The sequence below is a fragment of the Danio rerio genome, chromosome 12 (assembly GCF_052040795.2).
Source record: "Danio rerio strain M-AB ecotype USA chromosome 12, GRCz13ab, whole genome shotgun sequence".
In the NCBI taxonomy this organism is placed as follows: domain Eukaryota; kingdom Metazoa; phylum Chordata; class Actinopteri; order Cypriniformes; family Danionidae; genus Danio; species Danio rerio.
In genome coordinates, this window is record NC_141032.1 from 41,185,001 (window position 1) to 41,197,011 (window position 12,011).

The 12,011-nt window shown below is 25.7% G+C and overlaps 1 protein-coding gene across 4 annotated transcripts in view; it reads left to right on the plus strand.

The window, feature by feature from the left end:
- ttyh2 (tweety family member 2) overlaps positions 1-12,011 on the plus strand; it is a 131,836-nt gene that overhangs the window by 116,245 nt on the left and 3,580 nt on the right. The window contains exons 8-14 of one of the 4 annotated variants that reach the window (XM_087274900.1): positions 824-879; positions 3,424-3,528; positions 4,827-4,919; positions 5,055-5,197; positions 5,582-5,767; positions 8,114-8,192; positions 10,094-10,120. In XM_087274900.1, the coding sequence (XP_087131026.1) occupies positions 824-879; positions 3,424-3,528; positions 4,827-4,919; positions 5,055-5,197; positions 5,582-5,767; positions 8,114-8,192; positions 10,094-10,120 (689 nt within the window). 4 annotated transcript variants of the gene reach the window in all.

Below are 12,011 nucleotides of genomic sequence, written 5' to 3' on the forward strand. Positions count from 1 at the left end.
CCTGTTAGAAATCCTGGGAATTTACACCTGCCTAACTTTAAATAGAAACAGTTCTTAACCCCAGTGAGCTACAAACTTTACTATAGTCCATCTAGAAAGTTTCATGCTAAAAAAAAGGTTTACGTTATGAAGTTATGAGAAAGGAAAATTGTACCATGTTCAATATTTTTTTTCATATACAAGAATAATCAGTCATGTAATAAAATGACAACAAAAAAAATAATGCCTTGAAAGCAAAGTGTTTCATAAGTTTATATTTCAAATTTGATGAGCATGCAAAATGAGATTGCTGTAAAAAGTTCCTTCTTTCCCTCACCGTCAGAGCCACTTTCTCAAAAATGACCTACTCAAACTAAAACAGTAAAAGTTTTAACAGTCATTTGGTCTGCATTTACAGTTCCTGTATCTTTGGAATGAAGACACTTTGGGCTTTGATATCCTTCATCTAGCTCAAAACAAAAAAGTTATAGTCGCTTAAGTAATGTAAAATTAATTGCACAACTTAATACTAGTATCTCACAAAATAACTAGTAAAAAAGTATCTACTGTCATCATGGCAAAGAAAAAAGTTGTAAAAAAAAAGCAAAAGAAGACGTCACTTGGGAAATATTTGAAAAAGTTCACAGAAAGGCTAATTATTTTGCCTTCAGGTCAAAATAAGTCTAGTTAATACTTAACTCGTAATGACTTTTTTATGACATACCAATTCAACATTATGACACAGTTATTCCAGTTAATGTATGTTTTTTTTTTCTTTCTCATAAGCTTGAAACAAGCGTCCATAATGTCATGCTGATCATTCATTTTTGTTCTTGTTTTCTAGATATCGTCCATTATTACCTGTACTGCAGCCAGACTCTCCCTAACCCCTTTCAGCAGGTACTATGTTCAATATAAATGACTGAAGAGTGCACTACTTTACTCTTTCATTCCTTTAATATGTCAAAGGTAATAAGCAAAGATGTGAATTATAAGGAATCTGAGGCTATTTTCAAGGTGTTTATATGTACTTAAAGTGATAGTTGACTCAAAAATGTTTAATTTGCTCACTGTTTACTCTCCTTCAAGAGTTTTTTCCTTAATTTTTAAAGTTTTTTTTTGCTTTTACACTCATTATGTATTTTGAAATGACACAATTTAGTTTAAATCCAAGCACTGAAAATGCATTAAAATGATTTGTACAGTATTTTGATTTTAAAAGGCCGATACAAATCCCCAAACTGGATCTGGCTTTATCAGTCTGTCTCTCCTCTTGTACTCAGTGTCTTTCTCCTTCACTCTTCCAGTATCTCTGGGGTTTTTAGGTCAGCCAGTAAAAGGCCAGTGTCCTACATCTCTGCTCACTGCAGCTCGGCAACCGTACACATTTCTCTCAGATCAATAGAGCTGTCGTAGAGAACAGAAGCAGAGATGTTCAGAACAAGGATGCCTGACATTTACAGTTTTTATACTCTTAGAAAAAAATACCTGTAAAAGCGTCTTTCTTCAGCACTTTTAAGACGCTGCAGACAAAAAGAAACATGTTTTTCCTCCTCAATCTAATGCTAAGAAAACATCCAAAGTGCACTTTTAGGTTTTTGTCAGAATAAATCAACTTGTGTGTAGATTACAATAAAACAATATATTTTTAGAGGCTGTTTTCTCAAATATAAATGTTTTTTTTTTCTCCTTCACTGAGCCACAAATATTAATTCATTCCTATTCATATTCCCGGTGTTATAATACTGAAATACTAAAAGATATGTAAAAAAAAAAAAAAAAAAAAAAAAAGATACAATATTTTATTTAAGTTGTTATATATTTTATTTTAATGGATCATGTTATTTTATTTGTTTTATTGATTTATTTATTTACTTACTTATTTTTTTATCTTTTTATTATTATTATGTGTTTGTTTTTCATTGTTTGATTGTATTTTAGTTGTTACATTTTTTAATTTTATGTTATTTGATAAATTACATTCTTATAAATATAAAATTATATTTGATTATATTTATTTCATTTATTACTTGATGTTATTGATTTTGATATTTTATCTTGTTTTTTAATATGTTTATTTTTATTGCAGTACATTGTTTGTTTTTCGTTTATTTTGAAAAAATTTAAATGATTTTGTATTTTATTTTAATTTCATATTTATCAACAATTTAGGTTAAAGGGTAACATATTTGAGGCGACATGGTGGCTCAGTGGTAAGCACTGTCACCTCACGACAAGAAGGTCGCTAGTTCATTCTGCTGTGGCGACCCCTTATGAATGAAGGGACTCAGTCGAAGGAAAATGAATAAATAATTAATATATTTTATTTTGTTTTTTGTTTGTCATAGTTAAGTTGAATAAATTCATTAATATTTATATTCATTTTGTGTTTGATTTTAATATAATTATTTCGTTATTTTCTTTTAGATTTTTATTAGAGTTTTATTACCTTATTTATTTTGCATTTGTTTGATTTTGTATTTTATTGTGTTTACACTTAATTTATATTTTATTTAATTGTATATTTTAATAAAAAAATAGATTTAAATAATATTATAGTTTTATATTTTATGCTTGTTTAATTTTAGTTGGATTAATTCATTTCATAGCATATTTATATTAATTTTGTGTTTAGTTTTATTTTATGTAGTTATTTTCTTTTAGTATTTTAGATTTTTATTAGAGTTTATTACATTATTTTCCATTTACTTGATTTAATTTAGTATTTTATTGTATTTAAATTTAATTAGTATTTTATTTAATTTTATGTTTTTATAAACATAATTGAATCTAAATAATATATTTTTATGTTTGTTTTATTTTTGTTGGATTATTTCATTTCATAGCACATTTATATTCATTTTGTGTTTAGTTTTAATGTAATTAGTTATTCTAGTTATTTTAGATTTTCGTTAGAGTTTTACTACCTTATCTACTTTTCATTTTTCACTTTGTTTAGTATTTTATTGCATTTACATTTTATTTAGTTTATTATTTAATTTATATTTTATAAACCTAATTTAATTTCAATAATAATGTATTTTATATTTTTGTTATAGTTAAGTTGGATTAAATCATTTAATTGCATATTTATACCCATTTTGTGTTTGGTTTTAATATTTTATTTAGTTATTTTCTTTTAGTTATTTTAGATTTTTATTAGAGTATTATCAAATAATTTTTCATTCATTTGATTTTGTATACTATTTTTATTTTAATTTGATCTGTTTTCATTTGTTATTTATTTATATACTTCTGACATGATGATTTAGATTTGAAAACTGCTAGTGTTAATTATGTGCATCTGTGAATGAGACAGTCTCTCTCTCTCTGCTGGTAGGGAGTGGAAATGCACTATAGTTTCTGGAAGCAAATCTGTGATGTATAAAAGTGTTGATGTTGAGTTTGATAGCCATTAAACAAAACAAACTGATCCTGAATTAGTTTGTTTTGCAGTCCCTGACTGTCTTCCAGAGATCACTGACCACCATGCAGATCCAGATCCAGGGCCTCCTGCAGTTTGCAGTTCCTCTGTTTCCCTCAGCCGAGGTCAGTCTGATACTGGAGATCTATTCACTTTAATACAGTTATACATTTACAGACACTTCTAACCAAAACTGCTAACACTGCAAAATGAAGTTAAAAGTTCATTCAGACTTAAGTCATGAGTCAATGTCGAAAAATAGTGAGTCAATGTCAAAAAAAGACAAAAATGCTATGGAAAAATTGGAAAATTCTTAGTTTCTCTGGAGTTTATAATTTTTATAGTTTTTTTTTTTTATTTACATTTTTGTTTATTCTGTAAACAACTATTAACGTTTTTTTTCCAAATTTGAAATAAAAATATTATTTTTATAATGATTTCATAACTTTTTTACTGAACTTTTTTAATTACAAAAACCAAATATTATCCTACAAAAAAAATAATAAATAAATAAAGAGTTTATTTATAAAGAGTTTATTTATAATGTGTTATGCCAGTCTTTATGTTTTTTTAAATGTTTATTAATATAATGTTATTTTATTTAAAGACCAACAGAGACACAATACAATACAATACAATGTTTTAAACTCAAAAGAGTTTGGAAATTGATATTGGGTGAAATAACCTTCTTGTTTTTCAATCACAATAAAATAAAGCATTCTTTATTCTTATCATTTTACGAAGAAAAGAATAAATAAATTGCATAAATGGCAATATTAGTTTTTTTATTATTTGAAAGAAATGTTATCAGATTTTTAGTAGAAAAGATAAATATTTCTCTCAAACCAATACTGAATGCTGTAAATTATATGTATAAAATTAATTGTATATCTCTTTTAAAATCTTATATATAGTTACGTATAAAGTTAAAGTTTTAATTTTATTGTTTTCCCCAGATGTAGGTATACATCTACATCTATATATATATACATTATATATTGCATATGAATACAAATATATTATTAATATGTAGAGTACATTTTACAAAAAAAAAAAAAAAAAAAAAAAAAAATATATATATATATATATATATAAAGAAATATATAAATAAAAATTACTTTAATTAATACATCAATGTATTAATAATAATACTTTATTATTATTACTATTATTATTATTATTATTATTATTATTATTATTATTATTATTATTATTACTGTTATTATTATTATTATTGTTATTATTAATAACAACAAATAATAATGATGACACATTAATTATTATTGGAATTAGAATTTATTATTATTATTATCATTTTGATATTATTCTTATTTATGATATTATTTCTTTATTTTTATTATCTATTTTTCTTTTTATTAACAAACAAATTTCAGTCATGGCTATTATATGTGATTGTTTTCAGAGGGATTTATTGAGTATTCAGCATCTATTGAACAGTTCAGAGGCCAGTTTACATCAGCTCACTGCACTTCTGGACTGCAGAGGACTCAATAAGGTAACATACACACACACTCACACACCACCTGTTCAGCCTAATGTAATGTTGTGAGATTATTGAAATTCCTGCAATCAGTAAAATGCATCTAAATTTGTTGTGTGTGTGTGTGTGTGTGTGTGTGTTTGTTTGCAGGACTACCTGGACGCTCTGATAGGTGTGTGTTATGATGGTGTGGAGGGTTTGCTGTATCTCTGTCTGTTCTCTCTGCTAGCGGCCTGTGCCTTCTCTGTCATGCTGTGTGCCATCCCGAGGGCCTGGAGACAGATCGCCAACCGGTACAACACACACACACAATATATATATATATATATATATATATATATATATATATATATATATATATATATATATATATATATATATATATATATATATATATATATCTTTTTTAATGTTTGATAAGATTTGTTTTTTGTTATTTTGTATTTTATTTATTTATTTATTCATTTTATTTTAAGTGAGAATGAATGACATTATAGACTCTCAAAAGCATTGAATATATTATAATTGAAGATGCTAAGTCACCCCTTTTCTTGTTGAACTATTTTATGTGGGACTTTTCAATAGAACGTACAATATTTTTTTAGCATCTATTGAATAATTGTTGTTAATATTAACAGTAGTGTAAATCACAGAATGCTTCTCTTTCTCTTCTTTAGAGATAGAGATTATGACGACATTGATGACGGAGACCCGTTCAACCCTCAGAGCCGACGCATGACGTCTCATCATTCCCAGCAGGCCAACATGCACAGTTTCTGCAGCTACAGCAGCAGCATGGGCAGCCAGACCAGCCTTCAGCCTCCAGCACAGACCGTCACCAACGCTCCTCTGTCTGAGTATATGTGAGAGGCGGCTGTTTCAAAGAATTATAATAATAAAAATAGTAAAAATAATAATAATAATACATTTTAATTGCAACATCGTGTCCTAATTAAAAAAATTCTGCCACCATTTATTACTCAACCTTCACTTGTCAAAAACCTGTTTGAGATTCTTCCTTTTGTTGAACACAAAAGAAGATATTTTGAAAAATGTTGTAAACCTGTAGCCATTAAATTACATTGCATTTGTTTTTCCTACTATGTAAGCGAATGGTTACTTGTGTCAAACATTCTTCAAAATATCTTCTTATCTAAAAACAAAAACACATAAAGGTCAGGGTTCACATGGTCATGGAAAACCAGGAAAAGTCATGGAATTTTGACATGGCATTTTCCAGGCCTGGGAAAAACAAAAAACTCCACAAAGCTTTGCAAAAGTCATGGAAATTATCTGCAAATAAAATTTACAAATAAATCTACAAACGTCTAACTACTTTAATCAGGGCTGCGAGATATTGGAAAAATCTGACTTTACTATATTTTGTATTTCTGTGATATATGTTACGATGTGAATGCAGTTTTCACCAGAAGATTTAACAGGTTTATTTGGATTGATTGGGGGGATTTTGTAGAGGAGTGAATCGCAAATAATATAGCAAATAAATTACAAGCATAGATAAATGAAATATAGTAAAGATAAAAGTAAATTATAGTTTTCAGGTATTCACTATTCAGGTACAGATATTGAATAATCAACACTGCAGAGTCTTCATTGTATATTATTTAATCTTTATTAAAGTTACAAAACATTTCTTGTGGTTGGATGTTTTAAACTCTGAAATATTGAAATTTTCACACACACAGGCCTTAAAGTGACAGCTCAAACTCACACCTCTCTAGTTTCAATAGTATAAGAGTTATTAAATTGTCTTCTTTTTGCGTTCATTTAAAAAAAATGTTTGAAACAAGTGAAGGGTGTAATGAAAATGGTAAGCAATTTTTGGGTGAACTATCTCTTTAAAAATGCATGCAGATGATAAACTTTTAATCCATTATTATTCAACTCTATATTAAACTTTAACCCCAATTTAACATTGCATATCCTGCAATGTGACTATCCCAGATGCACACATTGTGATATCGATGCTGAAACGAAATATTGTGCAGCCTTAACTTGACTATTGGTTAGTTGTCTTTACTTCTTTTCTGTTCGTTGCCAAAAATTTGCTCTCACATTGTTAGTACTGTGTAAGCATAATCAAAATCAATTTTACACAGATATAGAAACTAATTTAAACAAAATATATTGTTGTGTGTTATGATCGGCCCATCATTGAGTCTATTTTTTTTAGTTGTGTAAATGTGTGTAAATTTATATTATTCAGTTTTTAAATTAATTACACTAATATTATTGACTAATATGGAAATATTCATATGATTTATTCACAATACAGTTTGTAAAGTAATATTTTCTGTCTTTTAGTAGAGATATTAAATGAGGGACTTGCTTTGTTTACCAAATAAAGTGGATCTATTTGGATTTGCTTTGTTAACATTAAATTAAAGTAAGAAATTTCTTACTTTTTATTATATATATTAAGATTTTAGTTATGATACTCACAAAATAATTCTGCATAAATCTGCAGATTTTTAACACAATTCTGCGAAGAAATAGCAAAAAATCCATCTGGCCCTAGTCATAACATTATTTATCAACACGTGGATCTTTTTTGGAGTCTCGGAAACTGAAAATTAAAAATGTAAACAAGGAAAATACATTACGACCTTTGTTACTGTTTACACTCCTCAAAATGGTAAATATTCTCATAATTAGCTTTTTTTTTTTCTTGCACTGACCCATAAACCTCTTTTCTGCAGCACTTGCCCCTACGCCTCACTGTACAGTTTTATTCATATTTACATTCTGAAGAATAAATAATCATTCACTATTTATACACTTAACTGACTAAAAGATAATATATATGTGTGTGTGTGTATATATATATATATATATATATATATATATATATATATATATATATATATATATATATATATATATATTTATATATATTTTTTTTTTCTGAATGTTAAGAGTATAAGCTTGTAATTTGGAGAAGAAAAACCAAAGATAATCAAGGACCTCTTTAAAATAAGATGTATTATTTTACATACACTGTGATTTCCTGTTTCCGGATGTGTATGAGTTTTGTGTGAGAGCTCAATTCAATTACTTTGAGATGTTATAGGAGAAACGTTTTTCGTTGAAGGAATGTTAAATGAAGTTCAGTTCTTGTGTTTCTAGAATACTTATTTTGTTGTATACTTTTGTTGAAAACTTGTTTTGGTATTTTTGTGTGTTATCAGGAACCAGTCTGCACTGTTTGGAGGGAACCCTCGCTATGAAAATGTGCCTCTGATCGGGAGAGGATCTCCTCCTCCTTCGGTGCGTTGGGCTCCGGAGGTCAAGTCCTTTTCTTGACCACACATATTGTACACTCATGCTCACACTGTGATAATGATTTAAGCCAAAGATTAAAAAGTAAATAAATTAATTAATTAATAAAAGATGCAGTCTTTTTAAAGTCAACATGAAATCTGTTTTAACCAGTACTAATTAAAGGTTTTGGGTGAGTAAGAATTTTATTGCTAAATAATAATAATGTTTGTTATCAGCTAAATAAAATAAAATAAAATAAAAAAACAAATTAATAATAAAAAGTATACAAATAAAATAACTTATTTTAAAATAAATAAATAAAATAATAAAATACAAATAAAAACAAACAAATAAATAAATACAATAAAAATAAAATAACTTAAAATAAAATAAAAATTATTTAAATAACAAAAAAAAACTAAATACAAATAAAATACAAATAAAATAACTTAAAAATCATGCTAAATAATAATAATGTTTGTTATTAGCTGAATAAAAATAATAAACCAATAAATAAAATAAAACAAAAAAATAATCAAAAAGTATACAAATAAAATAAATTAAAATTCAATTTAAAGTAAATAAACAAAATAAACAAATAAAATACAAATAAATACAATAAAATAAATACTAATAAAATAACTTAAATAAAATAGAAATTATTTTAATAATTTAATATTAAATTAAATAATAAAACAAACAAAAATAAATACAAATAAAATAACGTAATAATATTGCTAAATAATAATAATAATGTTCGTTATCAACTGAATAAAATTTAATTAAATTTAAAAATAATAATCAAAAAGTATTAAAATAAAATAAGTAAAATAAAACACATGAATAACAAAAAGTATACGAATGAAATAACTTTAAATTCAATAAAAAATATAAAATAAAATAAAAATAAATAAATAAAGTATAAATAAATACAAATAAAATGACTGTTTTTAAATAAAATAATAATATTAAATTAAATAATAAAACAAAATAAAAGTTAATAAAAATTAACTAAAATAAAATCAATAAATAAAAATAAAATAAAACAAATAAATAAAAATAATAAAATAAATACAAATTAAATAGCTTAAAATAAAATAGAAATTATTAAAATAAAATTAAAATAAATTTAGCAAAATAAAAACAAATACAAATAAAATAAAATAACTTTAAAAAAATAAAAATTTACCAAAATAAAGTAAATAAATACAAATAAAAAATGAATAAATAAAATGATATAATATAAATACAAATAAAATAACCTAAAATTTAAATTTATAAAATAAGAAAATTAATTAAATAATATAACTTAAAATAGATAAAATAATAAAATAAAATAAGTAAATGAGTAAATAAATAAATTTAAAAAAAAATAAAATAAAAATAAGAAGAATTAATAAACTGTGTGTGGCTCTTTGCAGGGATTCAGCAGCAGTATTTAAGATTTTTTTTTTTATGTTCATATTTTTACAGAACCATTGGAATAAATACATAGAGAAATATTTTAATGTAGTAAGCAGTTATTATCCTTTTTTATATATAACTTTCAATATTACTGTATTTTAAACAGCCTTTTTTAAATCTTACCAACCCCAAGCTTTTGAATGGTAATGTGCTTCTTTAGTTATTTTTAAAATGTTTTTTTTTTTTTTTTTCAAAAATACACCAGGAACTTATATTAAGAGAGTAAATGTGTTCAATTTGATTTCATGTTGACTTTAAACACATGCCATGAAATTTTTCTACCCTTCTTCTATTTGTCCCTTTATGACTACTGTCTTCTGCTAATAGCTTCTTTTACGTTTTTTCTTTGTTTGTTCGTATGTTTCTCTGTTTGTATGTTTCTGTTCTTTTTTATTTTCTCTTTTTTAACTACAACAACAAAAAATCACAATTCTTTTTTGGAGCTTTACTCTCAGCCATATAGAAACCGCGTAAGTTGCTGTATGATTACAGTATTATTGTCCAAGTTCCTCTGTCCTCCAACCCTCCCCTTAATATTTCATCCCTTGTTTTGTTTCAGTTGCTTTTCCTTACATGAGTTTGAATAGATTTTGTGTTGGTCATTTTTTTTCCCTTTCTCACTCCTGGCATGGATCCTCATAGACACATATGTTTTACTGTATTTTAGACAAAAGTGATATACTGTAGATGTACAGTATACAGTATTTAGAGCACGTTGTTAGAAGGCCAGAATGCATTATAAACAGTGTATTTTTGTACTTCTATGTCAGATTGTAGTGTTGTCTGGCCACTAGCATGCCTTTCAGTCCCTTTTTTCAGCTTATAATGAGTTAATTACAGGGTTCTTACAGGTGCTGGAAATCCTAGAAAATGCCTGAATTTTATTCGAGCGTTTTTAATGTGCTTAGATTTTGGATAAAGTGTCTGAAAATGCAGTTGTGTTGCTTTCATATTAATTTGTCTAACTAAGGTTGTTCCTATTTAAACAAAATAAAAAAAAACATGTTTGGTTTTGTATGAAATTAAAACTGCTTGACTTATAAGTATGATTTCACCTTTTAAAATAATGTCTTATTATATTTTTAACATTTTAGGATCATTCAAATAAATAAATAATGGCTCATTTTAAGATGACATTTAATTAAATGCAATTTAAGAGTTAATTAGAGCATTTCTGTAATGTTTGTTCGGGGCAAACCCTAGAAAACTATTATAAATAGCACCTGATATAGTGTGATGACTTTGTACATGCAATCGTCAGTATTTATGAGTACACTCTTCACAAATCTCTCATTTCAATTCTTATTTTCTATAGGAAATAGTTTTACAATATTATACTTATGTTTATATAATATATACAATATTATTATAGTCAATACTGAAGCCAAATCAGGAGCTTATCTAAAAGCATAACTCATGATAATGGTCCACTCAAATGCATGTGTTAGGAAAAAATATTGAATTAAACATTTTAAAAATCACAAAAACCAATAGAAATGAAAAATACAAAAAAAAAAAAAAAATATATATATATATATATATATATATATATATATATATATATATATATATATATATATATATATATATATATTGTTGTTGATGTTTTTGCATTAATTTAAATGTATTATCTTTCTTTTTCATATGTTCAATCTGTTGTGTTCAAATGCACTAAAATATTTGACATATTTACTGAAAATTGTATGAAAATAGGAATGCCACAACTTTGAAAATCTGTATTTAATCAAAGAAATATGATGGAACTTGGGTAATTAATCAGTGTGAAGAATACTTTATAGATGAAACAAGTTCAGTTTGGCTCTCTCCAGACACTTAAGTGACATCAACCTGAAAGTTGCTGTATTCTATTTGAATCACTCTGTACATTTGTAATTTACCTCATTTTTAAAGTGCTGGAAAAGTTTGAAAATTCACACTTATTTACAAAGTGCTTGAAAAGTGCTTAAATTTGCCTTTTGAAAATGTGTAGGAACCCTGTAATTACAGTCTTACACACTTAGAACCAGATATTAACTCCTTTCACACATTAAAGGTATGGTTCACCCCAAAAATATACATTCTGTCATTATTCACACTGCAAAAATGTGCTTTTATTACTTGGATTTTTGTGTCTTGTTTTTAGTCCAAATATCTAAAAATCCTTAAATCAAGAATAATTTTCTAAACAAGTAAAACATATTGTCTTGTTTTAATAAATAACATGGCGAAATATAGTGAGTTTTTCCTTAAAACAAGCTGAATATTTTGCCAAAGGGGTAAGAAAAAAAATGTCAAAAGGAAAACAGGATTATTTTGCTCACCCTATTAGCAGATTATTTAGCTTGTTTTAAGGAAACACTC